The 24554-nt window shown below is 31.4% G+C and overlaps 1 protein-coding gene across 1 annotated transcript in view; it reads right to left on the bottom strand.

Annotated features, from left to right (window-relative positions):
• The window catches only part of DYNC2H1 (dynein cytoplasmic 2 heavy chain 1), a 274915-nt gene that overhangs the window by 168612 nt on the left and 81749 nt on the right, over nt 1-24554 (bottom strand). The window contains exons 48-57 of the mRNA XM_023535396.1: nt 22078-22136; nt 20805-20889; nt 18903-19057; nt 17322-17459; nt 12246-12359; nt 11488-11648; nt 10379-10502; nt 9444-9565; nt 3548-3634; nt 341-467 (exon numbers count right to left, since the gene is read on the bottom strand). Of these exons, the coding sequence (XP_023391164.1) occupies nt 341-467; nt 3548-3634; nt 9444-9565; nt 10379-10502; nt 11488-11648; nt 12246-12359; nt 17322-17459; nt 18903-19057; nt 20805-20889; nt 22078-22136 (1172 nt within the window). The remainder of the gene's footprint in view (nt 1-340; nt 468-3547; nt 3635-9443; nt 9566-10378; nt 10503-11487; nt 11649-12245; nt 12360-17321; nt 17460-18902; nt 19058-20804; nt 20890-22077; nt 22137-24554) is intronic.

Raw genomic sequence — 24554 nt, 5'->3', positions numbered from 1 at the left:
GCTGTCAATTCCTTAGGTTATTGTCCTGGTGAAGTTAAATTAAAAAAAAAAAAAATCTCTAAGCTTAGAGTGTCCAATTTTCCATGGACTCATTTTGTCCCTGCTCTTCTCCACATTAACATAGATAACTAAAAAAGGGATAGGTTGTTTTGTCTCAAATCCATTCATATAAAGATACTTTGCTTAAAGATTAATTCACATAACAGCCATTAATATCTAGATTATTTATCTTAAGCTGAAATTTAATGGGTATTTCTTTCCTTTTTTAAACAAATAGACAACATTACAGAATTCCTGTATTTTAAAGGAAGCCCCTTTTTGACCTCTCTCTCAAACAAACCTGTGTATTCCATCTCTTGTGTTCTCTATCAAGCTGATTAATTAAGACTTCTGCAGCTTTAATTGTTTCTTGTGCTTTGCTTACTTCAGATTCAAGTTTGGCAGCTTCTGAAGTCCTGCTCTGAAATCTATGAAAACATTAAAATCTAATTAAAGGCAAAGAGATTTAAGAGGGATTTGATTAATTAACCTTAAGTAGTAAACTTTTATATGAAAATTTAATTAATGATACTACTGATAATATTGTGTCAAAATATCATCAACAGAACAGACACATGTGCCAATACATACATACTTAAAGTGTAGCATTCTCACAGAGACTTAATTTAAGTCCCTGTTCAAACTTCTCCATTTGACATTGAAGGCCCTGTCACAGGTTGATCCAATCTATCGTTTCAGTTTTATTTTATTCTATTCCAGTCCAGCAAAATTATATGTAAACATCTGAATAATTTTATATTTTCATAAAATGCTCTATCCTTTATCTGCTATGCCCTTCTTCAGGATATATTCAGAATATCTTCCATCCCTTCCTCATCCCTATCCCACTCCTCACTCTAATTCTCTCAAACATCTACCTATAAAAAACAAAATTTTAAACTTCACCTCAAATATTCAGTCAACAGTATATATTCTCCCCCTATATATCCATTCACCAAAGTTTGTAACTCTTTTTAAATTATTTTCCTAAAAAAATACTTGTACAAATTTATTATTCTATTACATAAACTAATAATATTCCACATGATTAGTTAGTCCTTCAACACTTATGTTAATTGCCTACAAATGCACAGGATATGGAAACATATCCAAACAGATTACTGCACGGTTCTCACCAAGAATCAACAGAGGATCTAAAATTCATGTGTGGGTGTGTCTGATATTAAGTTTGATGTACTTTACAGCATACATCATTGCCTGTTGAAGTGCTCTATTCCTTCTCTTAGACATACAACACTATAGAACACAGATATCCAATAGGGTAGCCACCAGCCACATGTGGCTACTGAGATTTAAATTAATGAAAATTAAATATAATTTGAAATTCAGTTCCTCAGTCGTATTACCCACATTCCAAATTCTCAATAGTCTCAAATTACTAGTGACTACCATATTGGATAGCACAGATTATATAACATTTCCATCATCTCATAAAATCCATTGGATGCACTACTTTGGATCTGGAAACAGACCATAACACCTTTACTTACCTCAACAATTCATACTACACCTTGTACATGGTTTTGCAGTATATATTTGATTAAATTTACTTGCACATTTCTGTACAAGTGATATTAAAAATGGCAAATGTCTCCTTAATTTTGTCTAATTAGAATTTAAAAATTGATAGATCATGCTTATTTTTCAACTCTCTTCTTCTTTATAAATAACCGAAAATAAGATTGTCACTCACAACCTAGAGTTAATTAAATCTTAATTAAGGATCATGATAAATAACTACTGTTAACAAGAATTCACTCATTCTTGACAATGACTCTAAAATGGAAAATGCCATTTTGTTTCACTCAAAATTAAAAGTTAATTCCAAATTTTTTCATAATAATCCTCCTAAAATACTGGTAGTATTATATAGTGATTAAGAACAGGAAATTCATAAAGTTAGGCAAATCGAGATTTTAATGCTAGCTTAGTCATTTACTAGCTGCTCAACTTAGCCAAAAAGTAACTTTTCTAATCTTCAGCTTCCTAATATGCAAAATGGAAGAATATCCACCTTTTAGTATTGTTTTAAGTACTAAAAAAGATAAATGTTTAAGGTGTCTAGTACAACACCTCACACATGTGCAAATGACTTATAAACGGAATCAAACATTACTACCATAGCTAACTACTCAATAAATATTAAACAATTAGCTGAATATTAAATACTGATTCTGAGCATATGATACTAAAAAGAATGAAATATTTTTCTTACAGTTCACAAATTATACCTGGAAGAAAATAATGTGATTTCTTTCCTATGTTTCTAACGTAAAAAATATTCAAGAATATCAAAAACATTGAATTTATGAGTTTGAGGTTTTTGGGGTTTTTTTTCTATGAGTAAATATATATAAATATAAAGAGAATATTATTCTTGACTACATATAGAGAAAAATTGGTAGTTTTTAGTCTAACAAATTCCTTTTTGGTACAATAATTTATATTTCTTCCTTAAGAAAAAAAGGAAATGTAACACATCATTTGAAAAAAAATGTTTTTAGAAAAGTTTCAGTTTCATAAAACTGAAAGCAAATGATAACATATACTATATTTAATCTCACATAGTAGTCTCCACCCCACCCCCTGTGGTTTTGTTTTCTAGGGATTCAGTTACCTTCGGTCAACTACAGTCCAAAAAAGTTAAATGAAAAATTCCAGAAACAAATAATTCATAAATTTTAAATTGCAAGCCATTCTGAGTAGCGTGATGTATCTCATGCCATCCTCAAATATTTTCATGCCCAAGAAATGAATCATCCCTTTGTCCAGGATATCCATGCTGTATCTGCTACCTGCTGTTAGTCACTTAGCAACCATCTGCTTTATCGGATCAACTGTCACAGTATCACAGTGCCTGTATTCAAGTAACACTTATTTTACTTAATAATGACCCTAAGGTGCAAGAGTAGTGATGCTGGCAGTTCGAACATATCAAAGAAAAGCTGCAAAGTGCTTTGTTTAAGCGAAAAGGTGAAAGTTCCTGACTTAATAATAATTAAAAAAGCAGATGCCGAGGTTACTAAGATCTATGGTAACAATGAATCTTCTAGCTGTGAAATTGTGAAAAAGAAAAAAGAAATTCATGCTAGTTTTGCTGCTGAATCTCAAGCCACAAAAGTTATGGCCACAGTGCCTGATAAGTGCTTAGTTAAGATGGAAAAGGCATTAAATTTGTGGGTAAAGATGTGAACAGAAAATGTGTTCCTATTGATGGTAACATGTTACATCAAAAAGTAATGAGTATATATTAAGACTTCAACAAGGGATCCCCTGAAACCAGTGACTACATTCACATAACTTTTATTATGGTATTTCATTATAATTGCTCCATTTTATTATGTTATTGTTAATATCTTATTGCACCTAATGCATAAATTAAACTTTAGCATAGGTATGTATGTATAAGAAAAAACACAGCAGAAATAGGCTTCAGTACTATCCACATTTTCAGGCATTGACTGGGGGTATACATTTATAAACTTACTTTTCTTTGAGTTCTGATACTTTTTGACCAACAGAATTAAGAAGTTCCTCTAGTTTCCTTTTTCTGTCTTCAGTTTTCTTCAAATTTCTAAAATATAATTCAATTTTATAAAAGTCAATCTATTTTAGATGCCAAAAAAATGCAGCAACAGCACCTTAAAATGTAATCTTGCAGTAAATAAATAACAACAGAATAATTCAGTAGTCATTATAATTTTACTTAGAATTTTATTTGAAAACGATGCTAAAATTAAAAGTATATTCTCCGGGAGTACTAAAATATATAAAGCTGTACTAAGAGAACTAAAGGGAAAAACTGACCAAAACACAACTATAAGAGGTGATCTAAATTCCCAAATGACAGCCATGAACAGATCATCTGAACAAAAAATCAATAAGGAAATCAGCCTTAAATAACACATTAGACCAAATGAACATGATTGATATTTACAGAGCCTTTCATCCCAGAACAGCAAGTTACACATTCTTTTCTAGTGCATATGGAATATTCTCAAGAATAGACCATATCTTGAGACACAAAACTAGCCTCAGCAAATTTAAGAAGACTGAAATCATACCAAGCATATTCTCCAACCGCAATGCTTTGAAATTGGAAATCAACAGCACGAAAAAAGGAAAAACTACAAATATGTGGAGATTAAACTACATGCTAAGACTGGGTTGAAGAAGAAATATAAGAAAAGATCAAAAGATACATAGAGACAAATGAGAATGACAATATGACATATCAAAACTTTCAGGATAGAGCAAAAGAAACAATAAGAGGGAAGTTTATATCATTACAGGCCTATTTCAAAAAAAACAAGAAAAATCCAAAGTAAACCTAACAGTTCAACATAAAGAACTAGAAAAAGAACAAATGAACCCAAAGTTAGTAAAAGAAAAGAAATAATAAAAATTAGAGCAGAATTAAATGAAATAGAAAAAAAAGGCAATAGACAAAATTAATGCAACCAAGTTCTTTGAAAAGACTAATAAAATGGACGAACCTCCGTCTGGACTAAGGGAAAAAGAGAAATGTCTCAAATAAAATCAGAAATGAACTAGGAGAAATTATGACAACGCCACAGAAATACAAAAAACCATACTATGAAAGACTATATGCCACCAAATTCAATAATCTAGAAGAATTGGACAAGTTCTTAGAAATAGATAATCTTCCTAGACTGAATCACAAAGAACTAGGAAATCTAAATAGACCAATCAACGGTAAGGAAATTGAAACAATCATCAAAAACCCCCAAAAAAGTAAAAGTCCAGGACTAGATGACTTCATTAGTGAATTCTATCAAACATGCAAAGAAGATTTAATACCTATCCTTCTCAAAATCTTCCAAAAAACTGAATAAGAGGCATCTATGCTAATTCATTTTATGAGGCAAAACCAACAATTCCCTGATACCAAAACCTGGCAAGGATAACACACTCAAAAAAGAAAATTACAGACCAATATCTCTGATGAATACAGATACAGAAATCCTAAACAGAATAAAAATTTGAAGACAACAATACATTAAAAAGATAACACATCATGATCAAGTGGGGTTCATACCAGGGGTGCAAAGGATGGTTTAACATATGCAAATCAATGTGATAAATATTAACAAAATAAAGATTAGAAATAAATTATATGATCGTATCAATAGATGCAGAAACAGCATTTGACAAGATACAACATCCATTTACGAATAAAATACCCAATAAAACGCATACAAAAGGAAAGCACCTCAACATAATAAAGGCCATATGTAACAAATCCTCAGCCAATATCATACTCAATGGTGAAAAACTAAAAACTTTTCCCCTAAGATGAGAAACAAGACAAGGATGCACCCTTTACCACTGTTATTCAATATAGTACTGGAAGTCCTAGCCAGAGCAATCAGACAAAAGAAAAAAATTAAAGGCATCCAAATTGGGAATGAAGAATTCAAACTGTCACTTTTTGCAGACAACATGATTCTTTATATAGAAAACCCTAAAGACTCCACCAAAAACTATTAGAAACAATGAACAAATACTGTAAAGTTGTAAGATACAAAAATCAATGTATAAAAATCCTTTGAATTCCTATACACTAACAATAAAATTTCAGAAAAAGAAATGAAAAAAAAATTATTCCTTTTGCAATTGCAAAAAAAAGAATAAAATAGCTAGAAATAAACTTAACAAAGGATGTGAAAGATCCATATACTGAAAACTACAAGACATTATTAAAAGAAACTGAAGAAAATATAAAGAAATGGAAGATATTCTGCATTTGTGGATTGGAAGAATTAACATAGTTAAAATGGCCATATTAACCAAAACAATATACAGATTTAAAGCAATCCCCATCAAAATCCCAATGACATTTTTTAAGGAAATAGAACAACAACAAAAAAATTCTTCGGTTTTTTTTGGGCCCCTTAATTCCCCTTGGAAGGCCAAGGCATTCTTGGGAAAAAAAACAAAACTGGAGGTATGGAGGTATCAAATTATACTACAAAGCAACAATATTCAAAACAGCATGGTATTGGCAGAAAAACAGAAGCACAGACCAATGGAACAGAGTTGAGAACCCATAAATAAACCCACATATATTTGGGCAAATAATTTTCGACAAAGGAGCCAAAAACAAACAATGGAGAAAGGAAAGCCTCTTCAATAAATGGTGCTGGGAAAATTGGAAAGCCACGTGCAAATGAATGACTAGACTGCTATCAGTTGCCTTATACAAACATCAACTCAAAATGGATCAAAGACCTAAATATAAGACCTGAAATAATAAATTGCCGAGAAGGAAACACAGGCATTAAACTCATAGACATTGCAATGAGGATTTTATGAATTTGACCTCAAAAGCAAGGGAAGTAAAAGGAAAATAAATGAATGAGACTACATCAAATTAAAAAGCTTCTGCACAGCAAAAGAAACCATCAACAAGACAAAGAGGCAACCAACTGGATGAGAGAAGATATTTGCAAACAATGCCTACAATAAGATGTACAAAGAACTCATACAATTCAACAATAAAAAAAAAAATCCAATTAAAAAATGGGCAGAGGACCTGAACAGGCACTTCTTCCAAGAAGACATATAGCCAAAAGATATATAAAAAGATGCTCAACTTCACGAGCTATAAGAGAAATACAAATCAAAACCACAATGAGGTACCTCCTCACACCTGTTAGAATGCCTATTATCAGCAAGGCAAGAAATAAGTGTTGGAGAGGCTGTAAAGAAAAAGGAACCATCGTAGACTGCTAGTGAGAATGTAAACTGGTACAGCCACTATGGAAAACAGTATGGAGGTTCCTCAAAAAACTAAGACTAGAGTTATCATATGACCCAGCAATCCCTCTTCTGGGTATCTAACCAAAAAATTTGTAAACATTTATTCGTAAAGTTACACGTACCCCTATGTTCATTGCAACATTATTCACCGTGGCCAAGACATGGAAACAACTGAAGTGTCCTTAAATAGATGACTGGATAAAGAACATGTGGTACATATATAGAATAGAATACTACTTAGCCATAAGAAAAGATGAAATACTGCCATTTGTGATAATATGCATCAATCTTGAGAATCTCATACTAAATGAAATAAGTCAGATGGAAAACTCAAGAACCATATGATTTCATTCGTATGTGGGATATAAAACTGAAAGCAACAAAACAACAAAAACTCAGACACAGACAGCAGTATAGTGGTTACCAGAAAAAAGGGGGGATGGGTGAAAGGTAGAAGAGAGTAAAGAGGGGTCAAATATATGGTGACGGAAAGAGAGTTGACTTTGGATGGTGAACACACAATGCAATATACAGAATACGTACTATAGAATGATACGCTTAAACCTATATAATTTTATTAAGCAATGTCATCCCAGCAAATTTAATAAATTTTTTAAGCGTATTCTCTGACTTACCCATACCACTTCCAGGAGTCTACATTTAAAAACACTTGTATGTGTAGATTTCTGGATAAAAATGGTAGAGTAAACATGGTCATTTATTTTCTATCCCCTCTCTAAAACCCTATCAAATGAAACCAAGGGAATAAAAAAGATTTACATGTACAATGATAAAGAGAATGAGAGAGAAAAGTATTGCAAAAGAGTAACTTTAATAAAAATTTGAAAGGTGATAACGTACCAGAATACAAAAAGTCAAATGGCTGCAAGAAGAAAAGCCAAAACAAGACTTCTAAAATGCTCAAGAAATGTAGACAACAGATGACTCTGAAGATAACAGAGCTAAATGCAGAGGATTGTTCAGTAGTCGATATTATAAATTCCTTCCTCCATTAAAAGTGGGACTATCTTCTTATCACAGTCCTGGAAATCAAGATTATATCCCTCATCAGGCCCCATCTACTTTTATTCACACCCTATGCAGAAGCTATGAGGATTCTTCTAGAGAAATGGGTGACTTCCTTCCCCCACACCAAATACCCACAAATATTGAGAGGTTGCTATCAAATGGTCAGTCCATATGGCTGCATACTGCTGGGCATTTGTACATTGCACAAATCAACTGGAGGGTTTCTCCAAAGACAGACTGCAAGACCTCTCTCCTCCCCACTCTGCATATCTGATTCAGTATGAATGGAGCACAAAAATGTGTACTTTTAACAACTTCCCAGGTAACAATAATGCAGTTGATTTAGGGACCACACTTTGAGAACCACTACAATAGAATAAGGCCTTCAAAATTGTGAGCTCAAACTATTCCCAGCCTAGTATTCTAAACTTAGCTCCAATTATTGATCACATATAATGATAATACAGATAATTTTAGACATGCAAGATTTCAAAATATTTTTTATCCCATTTATCCTTTCTTAGAAAGCTAATGTGGAAGATGCCTTCTAGAAAAATGAAGGACTAAACTAAGAAAGAGTAAGGCAAGGACCCATAATAAAAGAATATAATCAGAAAAAAATACAATAGTAATCCCCAGAAAAATGAAGAGAAGTCTCAAGATAATAGCTGTAAGCAGTAGGCCTAGGGAAGAATTAATCCACATTGGAACAGAAGGACAAAAGGCTCTATAATGCTAAGAAAAAAATTAAAGGAACACATATATTCTGAGTATGTTTTAGGGTCTGAAAAGAAGGTCACAGATAAATTTGTAAAATGTAAACAAAAAAACAACCAAAAAAATGAGGCAGTTATTAATATTAAAAATAATAAAAAGGTATACAAGAAAATATACTCATAAAACTTATGTCTCAGATGTGAAAATACTTAGAAAAAATAACATAAACATTTAATAATTTAACATAAAAATTGAGAAAACTGAGTTCAGAACAAGTTCAAATCCTTGTCCAGAATAAGAATAGATGATGTCAAAAACTGAACAATCAAGAACATAACTTACCTCTTAGTCTGCATTGAAAATAAAATAAAATACAATAGCAAAGAGAATAACAAATTGAAGTTTTAAGCCCCAAAAGTAAATGGTTAAATTTTCCCCCACCTGCCAGACAACGTTTTTGAAAATACATACTAAGTATTTCCTAGCACTTACAAGATGAAAACAAATATAAAAGCCCTAAATTTCCAAAACCTAGTTTTTGTACTTTAACATTATTCCTTTTCAAAACTTTAGCTCTTTCTAAAGAAATTTCTACCAACATAATAATGCTAGGAAAAAGAGTGAGTTGGTTCTACTAGCCATCTCCTAATTCTTTTTTCTTTTTTTCTTTTTTTTGGTCTGTTTAACATTTAATTTGTACTTAATTGACTCACTTTATATGTTTTCTTATTGTCAGCTGCCTTTTTAGATATAGATAAAAAACAAATCCTAAATAAATGTTAATAATATAACTAAGTCATCAAGTTGATGAGAATAATAAAGGTTAGAATTGTTTATATTTTATATTCACTTACGATTCTAATCCCGCCTGTTCAGTTTCCAAAGGCTGAATTCGTTCCAAGACATGGGAATACTGCACATTTGCTTTAACCCAGGCAGCCAAAGGAGCAGCTGCAGTACTGGCACGCTTAGCATTCTGAAAAACCCATCAGAAGTTATTCAGCATCCCAACTTAATTTCAAATAAAAGTTAATGCTAGTAGTATATGGACTTAAGCATTTATTTCATGACTTATCCCTCTAAATAAAGTTTTGGATTTACAGCTAAAATAAAGTGAATTGCTATCTTAAGATCTTTTTTACTTTTTGCATTAAAACAAATCTTTTTGAACTACATACAATCTTTAACATAACGATAATTTATTGCAACGTAATTACTCTATCAGTCACATTTATAATGACTATGTGTCTGTCTGCAATGTTCGAGCATCAATTCTTTCTCTCTATACATGGGATACTTCTTTATTAGATAAAAGCAACTTTAAAACCACTGCTATTAGTATCAAAGATGTACATATTTTGAACAAGACATCTAAAAAAATACCAGAATCATGAAATTTAAACTATTTGCTAAAATTAGATACAAGTAGCCTAACGCAGACATTTGTTATATATAACAAGTACACAGGAAGACAGAAAAGCATACCAGAATAGTTACAAGTTAAGAACTGATGGACTAGGAACTTAACATTTGACAGCAGATAGTAAGATTCAAATACTACTTACGACAAGACAATAAATTTGCACACAACCCCCAACCTGGATTCTAGTTTACCTAATTCTTCTGGTGAATGCTTCAACCTATAATACCTATAGATTTTTAAAAAATATATTTTAAGTTTTTTAAGCAATCTAAACAATCAGTAATGATAAGTCATCACATTTTAACAACCAAGATATTTATTATATAGCATGGAAATAGAATTTATGGCATAACTGTTAAAAATTACCTTTGGATCAAAAGATCCTTTATTTTTAAAAAGAAGTTCTTCAACACTCTCTCTTATTTCCTTTGGAATATTTCGTGCATCAAAGGTTGCTATGTCTTCTCTCACACCTCTTTTTGCAAGGAAACTAAAATTAAAGTATATTATTTCAAATGAATTTAAATAAAATTTGCTATTTCTTACAAAAATATCAATTTAAGAAAATAATGTAATACTTTTAATCTATTAGCTAACAAAAAAATATGGGATGGAAGTAGTTAAGCTTCTAATGGACAACGATTTTTTTTTTTTACAGACAACAAGGAAGAACTCCAAAAAGATACACAACTTTTCTAATATTCTGTGAATAGCTCAGAGCAGTGAAATGAAGAAATTAGAAACATGTTATTCTATCCACATCCCTTTATGTGAGCTACTAGGTATTCATATATTCTAGGATATGCAAGATTTTCTGATTCCTAAGAAAAATATTTTAAGTGTTCCATAAACCTAAGGTATTTTTTATTTAAAGTATTTTAATATTTTAAAGGTATTTTAAAGTGTTCTTTCCCATCTCCAGATAGAAAACTAACTTTACCATCAACTTAAATCCTAAAATGGAATTGAATATCAGCACAAACCACAAGAGCATTGTTATGTAAAACCTAAAGCTATATAGTTGCATATTTAGTTAATACTCAACCTTTTCTCTTCTAGTTTACATCTCGCTGGTAATAATTATATGGCTCTCACTCTTGCTCCCTTTCTCTCTGTCTCTGCCAAGAGTGCAAGACTCTTTGAGAATAGCGATTATATTTTCTTCATCAGTAAACACTGTAAATATAATGCTCTGTACTGTGTGAGGACCAAATAAATGATTATATTTCTTCAGATATTCTTAAAGATTTTAAGATTCTCCTGTTTTGATACTTTTAACAATCACTATGGAGAAAGGAAAATATAGATCCTAATATATGATTACATAGAATATCTCGAAACATCAGGGCAAAGTGTGTAACTAAGCAAATAGATGTAGTAGTTTGGTTTAAGAAACAATATAAAAAATTCTTAAAAACATGAAGCAACGTGTAATTCTTTGATGAAATAACATTTTCACATATTCAAAAACTTACCTTTTCATGCTCACCCAAGATGTATCAAAGATACCCATCAACCTTAAAACACCTTCAAGAATGTCTCTGATTACATCAGGTGGCATACGCAGTGAGCGAATTTCTGAAAGGGATTCTGGCTTAATGTTTCCAACTGCTAGTTTAGCTTCATTGACTAGAGGCTAAAAAAAAGGGGGCTTTTTTACTTCCCAAAAAATTATATGAAAAAATTGTTAACTCTTTACAAATTATTGAATACTTATCATTTTAATAAAAATGACTCTAGTTACAAATACCCTTTTTCTTCAAATATAAAAATGCTTTAAAACACACAAAGTACAAAATGTTCAAGTTGAGACAGTAAGAGTTCTTGCCACCATAACTGCAAATGTCTAATAAGGAAAATATAATTTGTTTTAAGACGATTTGCCGTTTTCAAGAGATTCTTTATTTTCTAAGACTAGTTGGCTAATTTAGTCAAAGCTTGAGAAAAAGAACCCAAGAGTTCATCTTAATTTACCTACAACACATTTTTTTTCCTCTATAGTCAAAACAACATGGGTCATGGAAAACAAAGATTATTTTTAATTATCATCAGTTAATTCACTTACTTCTCCTGGAAGACTTTTCTTCCTGCTTCACTTTTATAAATAATATTCTGGTTAAAGCCACTTTTGATAATACTATTAGAAAATAAGGAGCAAATTATGTTTAAACTCCTACATAATTGGTAGTCAAAAATGTAAATGACCCTTACAATGTTTCCTTTTTTAACTTACCTGTACCTCTTTTAATTCATCATCAATTTTGTTTTTTCTTTCTTCAATTTTAACAACTTCTTCTGCTATTTTGTGCTTTAGTCTTTCAAGTTCTGTCTTTTGCTCACTGGCATCCTATAGGAATATTTAAATGGCATTCCAATCAATTTTAATGCACTCAATATTGAAAAGCATGATACCAAAAAATATAATTTATTTTTAAATAACATTTTCTATTAAATGTTTTCCTGATGGTAACTGACATGAGTTTCAAATGTGCCCAGGAAACCAATGATATAATTTTGTAAAATATATATATATATATATATATATATATATATAAACATACACACTATCAGAAAATTTGGATGCTTTACTTGTTTTAATTTTTTAATAGCAAAGCAATAAATGCTTATTATAGAAAAATCAAACAGGTCAGAAAAGCATAATTTAGAAAATTATCATAACACACATTTAATATTTGCCAACAAAGAACCCAGAGAGGTCTGTTCCACTATGTTCATTTCATAAATGAGAAAACTAAAAATGAAGTCTTCTATAATTCTAATAGTAGAGACTAATATCTTAGAGACTACTGACAGTATATTAGAAGTTTGTGTCTATATACTTCATTTTAGACAAAAATTGAAATAAAAAATGATGGCAAATATATGAACCAATATTAGTAAAGTTCAAAGAACCCTAAATTATATATCAATAACATATGAACTTTTTGCTCATGAATGTAAAATCAATGGTCCCACATATATAAAAATGCTTTAATATTATAAATATTTTTATTTGGTTTATTTATGCTAATAGAAAAACCAAAGAAGAAATTTGTCAAGAGATATTTCAAAAGTCCTTATAACGGTTGTTCTCAACCATATTATAATCATTCAGGTAGCTTAAAAACAAATGCAGGGTATCCCCTTGCCAAACATGTTGATATATTTAATGTGGATGCAGCTAGTACACAGATAATTTTAAACTTTCCAGATGGTTCCAATCTATTGCCAAAGTTGAGACTTACTGAACCAACCAACTTTTCCTTATATTCCACTCTTATTTTCAGGTACTTTACACACCAGCTCAAATGGAATTTTCTATAATACACAGCATTTCCACCTTTGTATTTTTGCTACGATTCCTCTATGGGGAGTTATTTTTTCCATCTACACACATCAAAATCTTCCTTAAAGGCCCAGCTGATGTGTTCTTTCTTTTACTAACTTGCTCTTCCATTTGGAAGTTATCTCTATTCTTAGCTCTTACAGCACTTAATTTGTATTTTCCTATGTCACAAACCTAGAGTTGCAAGCTTTAGAAGTTGCACACATTGGTATTTAAGTTGTAGCTCTAGACTGTACTTTTTTACAAAATACCTAATAGAAATGTTTGTTATTTAAAATTAAGCAAAATTATTTAAATTATAATATGAGATGCATACTTATTCTTCTGTTAGGCAACACAATTAGCTATAGTCTCAGAAAAACATCTTCTCAGAACATCCCACAGCAGTCAGTGTCTATTACTAATGCTTATTAGAGTTCAAGAGTATAAAGGCCCACAAAGTGCTGAGTATTTTTATAAATATACAATTATCAACAGCATTATCCTTTATGTAGCTTTCACTTTTTCACATTTCAAAATACTCTTTAAAGGTCAGAAGTATTTCACAGACTTTAACAATAAAAATAGCTGGTTGCTTTAAATAAATATTTATATTAATTTGGTTCCAAAATGCCTTGAGAAAAAAATATGCTAAAGTTTTATGGTATGAAAATTACATCTGACTTTCTGATATATTACTTACCAAGTCAGGTACTCAATAAAATTATTTTGAAAACACTGAATATGTACATACCCATCAATTATCTGGAAATGTTATTGCCTTTAAAAATTTCCCATATGCCAATGAACTTATTTTGACATATCAGGTGAAATCTTTTCACTATGTAATTCGAATCAGTCCAGATAACCCTCCTGTGAAGCTCACAATATGTAAGTCCCCTTCCCATATTCAAATTTCCAATAAAGATGACCAGACATAAAAAGAAAGCTTCTTTTATGAATAGTGAGAAAGCAATCAAATAGGGGGGGAAATTAAATATATTTAGGAAAGGAAATTTTATAAAATATCCTCTGACAGCTAAGTAAAGATATTATAACAATTTAACCAAAAAAAAAAAAGTCTACTGCAAAAAGAAAACATTTAGAAGTTCAAAAAAAATAAAATCTCCTGATATAGTAGCTGAAGGAAACTGGACTTTGGGTAGTAAACACACAACAGAATATACAGATGTCAAATGATAATGTATACCTGAAAATATATTATTGTATTAACCAATGTTACCCCAATAAACTTAATTTAAAAAATATATTTTAAAAAATCTCCTTAAAAATATAACAGAAATAAAAAACTCAATAGCAGAATTTGAAAACAAAGTTGAGGAAATTTTCAAGAAAGTAGAACTAAAAGATAGAGAAGAAAAAAAGGTTAGAAAACATGAAAATTAAAGAACCAGAAGAGGAAACCCTAAGGGTAAATAATAGGAATTCTAAAAAGTAAGACCAGAGAAATGGAGAAAAAGGAATTATCAAGAGAATAATTTAAGGAAATTATCCAGAATTGATCAAGATAAGTTTTCAGGTGGAAAGAACCCACATAGTGTCTGACACAGTGAATGAAAATAAACCTAAACCAAGGTGGAGAATTATAACTTTCAGAACAAAGAAAACAAAGATCTAAAATATTTCAATTGAAAAAAAAAAAGCAAAAACAGGACGCCTCAAAAAGATCAAGAATTAAAATAGTATTGAGCATTTCAATCACAATGGAAGCTAGAAGAAAATGAAACAATGCCTTCAATGTCCTGAAGAAAATGTATTCCAACCCAGAACGTTATTCCCAGCACCCAGCCAACCAACCAATCAAGGACAGAGCAGAACATTCATAAAAGTTCAATTTCAAAGCTTATCTCCCATGAATCCTTTCCCAAGAAGCACTTGGGGATAGACTTCACAGAAACAAAGGAGTAAACCAGATGGTGATGAAGAATGATCTCAGGACAGCAGCTGTGACCAGGCAGAGAGGCATGCAGTTGAGAATGAATCAGAAGATTCTATGAGAGAATGCTGTAGGTGCTGATGAAAATTATAGAACAGCTAAAGCTTTTTGAAGTCTTGCCAGAATACTTTTAAAAAAAATTTAAATATACAGTTCATGGAGTCATACCACTCCCCTTCCTCACTAGAAGGCTGGACAAAATTTTTCAGAGCAATTAAGTCAAAGAAGCTCTGGATTTGGGATTACCAAACAGTCAAGGACTAGAATGAGGCCACATACTGAAAACAAGAGGAGCATATCTTTTGATGACTAATGATGATGAGCATCCTTTCATGTGTTTTCAATCTTTCATATGACTTCTTTCATGCAGATTATGTTCAACCTTTTGTTCATTTTTTAAAATTAGACTGTTTTATTTTTATTGAGTTATAATAGTTTCTATATGTTCTGAACATGTCATTTATGCGATATATATTTTGTAAATTATCTCTCCCAGTCTGTAACTTGCCTTTTCATTTTCTTTAGGATTTATTTCAATGAGCAGTTTTAAATTTTGATGAGGTCCAATTTATCAATTTTTTTCATTTTCTTTTTTAATATCATAAGAAATCTTTACCTCCTTCAACATTATAAAGATTTTCCCCTGTTTTCTTCCACATTTAGATCTATGATCCATATGAAGTTAATGTTCATTTAAGTTGTAAGGTAAAGGTCTGGGTTTTTTTCTCTCTGCATGGATCTCCATATTCCAGCACTATCTTTTTTTAAAGGCTATCCTTTCCCCCATTTAATTGACATTTTTGTTTAAAATCATTGACCGCATATGTGTAAGTCTATTTCTGGACTCCATGGTATTCCAATGATCTATATGTCTATCACTGTACTTATATCATATTGCCTTGATTACAGTAGTTTTACAATAAGTCTTTAAATCATGTCTTCCAACTTTATTATTTTTAAGAATTTTTGCACCATTTACATCTATTTTATACATAGATGCTTTACATTAGTCTTGTAAATGTTTTAATTTAAATTTTAAAAAAAGTATTGTACTTGAAGAAAGGTTAATAGCCACCAACATGGAAATGGGCAAATATAACTGAGACATAATCAAAGAGATAAAACTAATAGAACTTAATGATTCATTAGATGTAAGAACTGAAGGAACAAAGTCTAATGTAAACTTATAAGTTTTGTCTTGAATAATTAGCTATATTGTAGTGCCACAAATCCAAGGAAAGGAATACAAGAGAGGAAAATTATGAGTTCAGTTTTGAATCTGTTTCAAATTGTAATGCTCATTAGAGTTCCAAGAAAATGTGTCTAACAGATTATTAAATATTTGAGTGGGAAGCTAAGAGGAGGGAGTAAGTCTGAAGAACAACAAAAAAAAAGGATTTGGTGGTAGTCAGTATGCAGTTGGTAGTTAAAAGTACGGTAATGAGCAAGAGCATCCTGAGAGGACATAAACATATAAAAGAATACCTGGGCAAAAAAAAACAACTCAGCGAAATCTTCTTTGAAAGGGTTCAACAAAAGAAAGACAATGGCAAAAGAGGATACAATCAAAATATTAATAAGATCATGAAAGTATAAATAGAATGAATGAAAACTTACTTGGTAAATCTTGAGAATATAAAAGGAAGGAAAACCCTTAAAGCCTGAAGGAGATTATTTTAAGAAAAATAAAAGGAAATATCAACTTAACTAGCAGAGAGTAAACAAATAAAATCACTTATAGACAAATCTATGTGAATTTAAAATGTTTATACTTTTATATTTATAGGGTTTAGATAAATCAGTATATGGTGAATTAAGAAGACTATAGTATGATTTTTAAAACAATATGGGAAAATACCATGCTCTTCCACAAAAGCTAAAGTACACAATATTATCAGTCTGCTCAGCATAGAAAAGAAATATTTTTAAAATCACACATATAAAAATGTTATTCTTCACACTAATTAACAATCGGGTATAAATGGTCTCTCTATTATTTGCATTTTTATGTTCACTCTAAACATTACCTGCATTGATACTGTGATCTCTTGAAGGGCAGCATCTGCTTCATCTTGCTTAGTTTTAAGTAATACACTTTGTTCCCCAGCTTTTCTGTTCAGTTCATCCACAAGAGCTTTAGCTTCATTAAGTTTGGATACACCAGCCTACATGAATAAAATCATTTGCAATATTTTTTAAAAAGAAATTTATACACACATAGTAAATAAAGCCTACAAGAAAGAATCAAGCAAAAATGTAAATGTGTATATATAAAACATTCACGAGTGAACTTAGGTTTTTTCTTATTGCTAATATAATGATTTATTCAATTGTATACTCATTAAGATATAGGAAAAGACTCTATAGAGGCTTAAAGTAAAACAGATTTTAAAGCATCAAAATAAAGCTAAAAAGATCGAAACATATTTGATAGCTTAAACACTGAGGTTTTTATGTACTGCATTAGATGGAAGGAAAAATAGAAAGCAAGAAAAAAACTCAGTAAACCTTTTCCATTTTTCAGTCTCATAGACTAGGTAAAAGAACCCAAAGGTCATTCTTCTTATACTGGACAACACTGGACTTGTCTGTCCAATACCTATTTTTTTTTTTATCAGAGATTGTCTCACATATGGTTCTGGTGGGCTATCATTCAAAATGCTTTACTTATTCTTTGGGTGGTTGTTTGACCCTGGCCATTATGGCACTCCATCCCACAGCCCATGGATAATCCAAGGAATGGATATGAAAAATATTCCCTCTCTTCTATAATGAGTTGGGTCTTGTCAGAAGATTTAGGGAGATAGTAATGGCAGAAAAGGAATGTAACCAATATTTATTGAGTCACCAACATAGAGAACAGACATCAGGCTATTTCTTTACATATGTACTTTACCTAATATACCCAATTTGGCTGTAACTCACCAAGTTTAAGTGATTTATCCACAGCATCATAGAGAACTAAATCAGGAAATTAATCCTCCCAAAGTATGTATAGTTATTGACTTAATATAAATGAAAGTGAATCATTAGAAAGGACAGAGATAACTTTGTCAATTAAGATGAGTCCTAGTTTATTATGCTAACAAAAAGAAGCTAGAACTTTAAAAGAAAATGCTCTCTGACAACTTCTGAGGCTGGCATTTTAAATGCCACATTTAAGTTTAAGCTCTAGAATTAGAGATATATAGAAAGAAAATGTTCAGAATGTACTAAGTGAAATGGATAAGAATACTCTTTATAAAATATAATTTTGATTTAAAAGGTTATTATATAAAGTACAATCTTTGATATTATGTTTTAATTAATAACAGGTATTTCCGAATTTCTAAAAATGATGTTATATGAAAGAGACTTTCAAAGACAGCACCATAAGCTATCATAAATACCATCCAGTGAAGAAAAGGAATAATTATTGAATCAAAAATTACAAAATCATACTATAACTAGTGGGCAATACAGGTAGGTAAGTGAGACTGTTTTAGGCATTTAATAGAGTATAATATTTATATATACTAAGTGTATGCCATAAACAACATGGATTATAATACACACAATGTTTATTCGCTCAATATAGACAAAATAATTCAAGATTAATAATATTGTACCTGCAAATGACTTTGTCTTTTTAATAATTCCTTTTTCTTGCTGCTACTAATGGCAGAATACACACGTAAAAAGGTCATATATCGGCTTGGTGTAGCACCATATGCTTTACAGGATTCATGGATTAATAAAAATGATTTTAGAAAATCAGGATCAACTGGAAAACAAAAATGACTTAATATTTGCATGATCTGTTAAGAAATAGATAAAATAATCTTAACTATATTTAATTCATACCCGATTCTTCTGCCTATGTAACCATAAATATGAGATATCATATTTGCTTAAAGGTACACAGGCATTTCTAGACATCTATTCATAGCTCCCATTTTCCTTATGAATTCTGAATTATTTAATTTCAATGGTCTCTATCCTTCCCTGAACACCTTCATTGCTGCAAGAAAGATAAATCTACATGTTGTCATACTATATAAATTAATTGGAACTACATAACGCATGTAATTAAGTAAACTCAATAAAAGCTGCTTGAATAGAAAAGATAACAAACCTAAAAACACCTACCTATTCACTTCCCCTTGACCCAGGGAGAAACAGGACTTCAAAGGCCAAAAGACTAAGAATATTAATTTCATATTAGATTCAACATACCACATGATCTTTCTCTCATCACTTCAATCTATTTCCCTTCGTATTCCCTACATTACTTAATAAAATCGACTCTAATGAATTTTTAAAGCCAGAACCTGAGACACATCCTTGATTCCTTTTCCTTGATGCCACAGCCATTATACAACCAAGTGTCCTTTAGATTACCTTCTAATTTCTCCCCAAGTCCATTTTTTCCTCTTAGATAACTGCAAGTCTCCTATAGTGGTTCATTTGTCTTTGGTTTCTCCTTATACCAATCTATTTTCCAATAACTTAAGAAAGGGATGGACCTAGAGAGTTCTGTTTTTAAAACAAGACTCTGGTTACCCCTCTACTAAAATCTCTAACCTCATATCACCCACATGTTAGAATCCAAATTCCTTAGCATGACATGATGGCTCTTTATTACCTGTCCCTGACTACATTTTCCTCTTCACATAGTACTCTACTATTTACACATCCTATGCTTCAGCCTTTAGGCTATTTATAGTTCCATAAAAATGTCTGGTTTTTTTCCTCTAAGCCTTTTCCATGCTAGACACTCTAACCAGAATATCTTACCCCAAATTGCCTTTCTCAGTAATGTCCACTTCCTACAATATCTGCCATTTAGAGGTTTCACTTTCCAAAGTACTTATAAAAACTTCCATCATCACTTATAATGCTCTATCAGAGTTTTATGTTTATATATAACATAATTCTTGCTATCACTAGATTATGAGCTCCTAAATCATCTCCAGTATCCAGGCCAGTACCTAATATAAAACAAGTTCAATAAATCTTTGATGATTAAATGATTATACAAATAAATGAATGAATATGCTATGGTATAAAAGAAATATACAGACCACATTCAAAATTAATTTGGAACTGGAAAAAATAATGAGATCATAAATTTAAAAAATATTATTTCTGTACTCAAGGAATATCATAAAACTTTTTCATGTACAAATTGTGTGCAATGGCATATCTAAGTGATAAAGTAATATGAAAAGTTTAGAGTACTAGCCAAAAACCCTAAACAATATAAGTAGGCCCTTCAGATCATTAGGGTCAAATGTATAATTTTTAATTTCTTAAATTCAAACGATATTCTATTAGGTCCTATAAGAAATGACATCATTTGTTTAAAAATAAAGAGGATTTTAAAGTTTAATTTTTATCAAAAGAGATATAACTTTGTCAGTTGAGCATTATTCAAATTTATAATCATTACTAATCTTTAATGGATCTATAACATTAGAAAATAGCCATTTCCAAAATATAAATCTGATGAAATTAATTTCACCAAATACCTGAATTTTTTTTCTTTTCTTCTTTTCCTTTTTTGTCGCTGCATTTTTCTTCACTACCTGTTTCATTGAATAACATTTCAGGTATCTAAAAAACAAAAGAGCATTTTTTTAAATCTCAATTCAGTATGAAAAAGTTTAAGTAAATTCAGTATCAGAGGTTAAAAACTTTTAACACACACATACACGCACACACACAGAGATACAAACAGTATCAATTGCACTTTTCTTCTAAGATTCTTTCCAAAAAAAAAAAAATAATATATCCATCTTTAGAAGACATTATTTTCTAGACAAGATTTTGATACACATCAACCATTAATTGCAAATTAATGACACTTAAGGAAAAGCTCTAATATCTCACTTAAAAATTATTAGACTGTGAAATGAAGGATATTAAAATTTGGATCAAATTAGAAAAGTAATCACAAATGCCATTTAAAATCACACATAATTAAAATATTTGGTATCAACTAATAAAATGCCTGGCATAAAGGGACAGTAAAGATTCTTAGCTTTCTTAAATGAGAATATAGCTAAAAGTAAATGAAAACTTCATGATTGATAATTCTAAAAACTATCTATTATCTAGCTATAGCTAGGTTCTTGTGACTACCACAAATAAAAATTAGTCTCATAAACAGAGCATTATTGTTCCAGAATATGTAATAAACTTATAAGGTTACTATTTTAAAATATACCAAAAAAAAAAAAAAACCCCTCGAAAGTTTCCTGAAGAAAATTAAAGTAGTAGAACTAAGAAATTTTAAAATTAAGCCAAAAAGTTTCAACTTCTTTTACTTAAAACAGTTAACATTAATAGCAAGAGGAAGCACAATTAATCCAGGTAATTAGGTCAAAAAATTATTTCCTGTATTTTTCAGACTAAATAAAATTTAAGCCAAAAGATTCTTTAACTATGGAGAGTTTGGAAGTGGCAAGGTTCTTGAGACAGAGAATGTTTTTGTCTAGAACACCTTCACTGATTTGTGACAAAACACTTAAGCCTCTATGAGAATACTTTAAATGTATACTTTTAAATTAATGGAAATTCGTTTCTTTGAACCTCACTTTCTTTAAAATACTCTATCCATTATGTTAATTAGTTTGTGGTAAACATTTCACAACATACATACATACATACACACACACACACACACACACACACATATATAAACATCATGTGTACACTTTAAATATATACAATTTTTATTTGTCAATTATGCCTCAATAAAGCTAAGGGAGGAAAACAGTCTATCCCTAAACAATATCCCACATTAGCAGAGTTTTTCTGCCTGGATTCTCCCACATTCCTCTTTGCCTCCACTTTTCCTCCTTAGAGATAAAAAAATGACACTTTCTAAAAAGAACTGAATGAGTGGATTAGCCCTATTAATTCCTATCAACGTTCTTGCCTCTCAATTCCTTGAACTGCTCTCTGTTATCTTATCCACAACCTTTTTCTCAGCCACTCACCCCCACCTTGAATGTCATATCTTGAGACTTTGTCATTAACAATAACCAAAATCATTCCATGTTATCACTTTCAAACATCAGACTCTTCTATCACTACACTCATCTTTCCAGCTCATCCCCTTCGCAATTTCAATAACCCTCAGTCTCCACTAAGACCTGCAATCTATTAATTAATTCGACCATCTTTACACTGTCATTCTCCATCTTCCTATCGCAATTTCTCAACTTCTTTGGCCTTCACTTGCTTTGTCATACTCGAGGAACCCAATCCTGGTTAAATTAAAGTCACCACCTACAGGAGATCTGCATCTTTGAGTGCACATGTGACTAGAAAAAAAAACACACATCTGCGCTGACTGGCCTCAGATGAACTTCATGATCACTAACCTCAAGTGAACCCTTAATGTTACCTAGCTATCATACTCCATTCTCTTAAACCTTTCACTGTTTTACTCTACCAAACTACTATTTTGCATTCCCTCTTGCATCTCGAGACTCCAAAATCTGTTCCCTCAACTTTTCTTTCAAGTAATAATCTTACTTCCTATTTCACTGAGAAAATGAAAAAAATCAAAATAGTGTCCAAAACCACACTTCCCAATACTGCACCTGCCCCTAGACCTTTGCCTCTGTACTTTGCTTTCTTTCCTGTTTTTATGGATGATGCTTCCATTCTCCAAGCAAAGACCAAGCTTTAATCCTTTTGTCTGTGCATTTCTCATATGCTGTCCACTACGCAGTAATATTGTTTTAACGATTTATCACTGTCTTTCCTGTAACATTTTTTTTGCTCCTCTTTTGCATTCCCAATAGCATAAGAATATGCTATAGTTTGTTCCATCTTAAAATAATTTTTAAAAACACTATTTTTACCCACTTACTCCAGTTACTGATTTCATTTCTCTCTTCTACTTTATAACAAAATTCTTCAAGAGGTGACCATATTCACTCTCCTATCCTCTCTTCTCATTCTTTCTGAAACATATTCAAAGCTTTCTCCACTACTAACTGAAACTGTTTTATAGAAGTCACAATGTTAATTCCAATGATAAATTCCAAGGCCTCAACTACCTTCATGTGTCATAGCTAATCTTTCTTTACTCCTTTGAAATGCTGCTTTCATTTAGGTTCTAGGCTTTGCTTCACACTCTCCAGGTTTTCCCCTATTCCCTAGCAAATCCTTTTCAGTATCCTTTGCTGGTTCCTCCTCTTCATCTCAACATCTTAATGTTAAACTGTCCCAGGGTTCAGCCCTTTGATCTCTTCCTCCTTTTGTCAGCACTCACTCTCTTAGTGATATCATTCAATCTCACACCTTTAAATACCACCTATAGTGTGATAATTCCCAAATTTTTATCTGTATGCCTAGCCTTTCCCCTGAACTCAAGATTCATATATGGCTTCCCAACCGCACAACTTAGTTGTCTGATATCTCATATTTAAGACATCTAAAACTGAAAGCCTCAAAGTCTCCTCCCAAAATGCCCTTCTCAGTCCCCCTCTTCTCAGGTGATAGTTATTCCATCCTTTCGGGAGCTTAAGCCAACATAGTTAAAGGTATCCTTGAGTCCTCACTTTCTCTTACATCCTATTACAAACTGTCAGCAAACTGTGTTTCTTCTACTGCAAAACATATCTGGAATCAAACCACTTCTCACCACATCCACCACTGCATCCCTAGTGCAAATCATCCTTTTCTTTCAACTTGACTACCACAAGAGTTTTGTTACTGCTTCGACCCTTAGTCTATATAGTCTATATTCAACCCAGAGGCCAGAGAAATTTCATTAAAACATTTAGAACAGTTTTGCTCAAAAACCTCCAAAGTCTTCCAGACTTGTTCCCAAGAAAAGTTAAAAACTTTGTAATGGCTTACAAAGTTCCAAGCTAACTGTTCTCCTCTGATTTCCCTGACTTCATCTCCAACTACTCTCCCCCTTAACCACTCTGTTACAGATAAACTGGCTTTTTGCTGATCCTCAAAATCACCAGTTATGCTTCGTCTCAGAATCGTCACCTAGAGAGCTTTTCCTCCATATATCCCCCAAAAGTATGTAAATTCCATGAGGGCAGAGACTTTCTTGTTTTTTCTTTTCTCTGATGTATCCCCAGCATATAGAACAGTGACACATATTAAGCACCAAAAATTACTATTTCTTAGTGAATGCCTCTTGTTCATGTGGTCTCCATAACCCAGAATAACTTCTCTCTGCTTTATCTACTTACTGAAATCTAACTAAAATAACATCTCATTTGTAAAACCTTGTCTATTACCCC

This window comes from Pteropus vampyrus, unplaced genomic scaffold (assembly GCF_000151845.1).
Source record: "Pteropus vampyrus isolate Shadow unplaced genomic scaffold, Pvam_2.0 Scaffold139, whole genome shotgun sequence".
In the NCBI taxonomy this organism is placed as follows: domain Eukaryota; kingdom Metazoa; phylum Chordata; class Mammalia; order Chiroptera; family Pteropodidae; genus Pteropus; species Pteropus vampyrus.
Note: the sequence above shows the minus strand (reverse complement) of the source record. Positions and strands in the feature narration are given on the sequence as shown.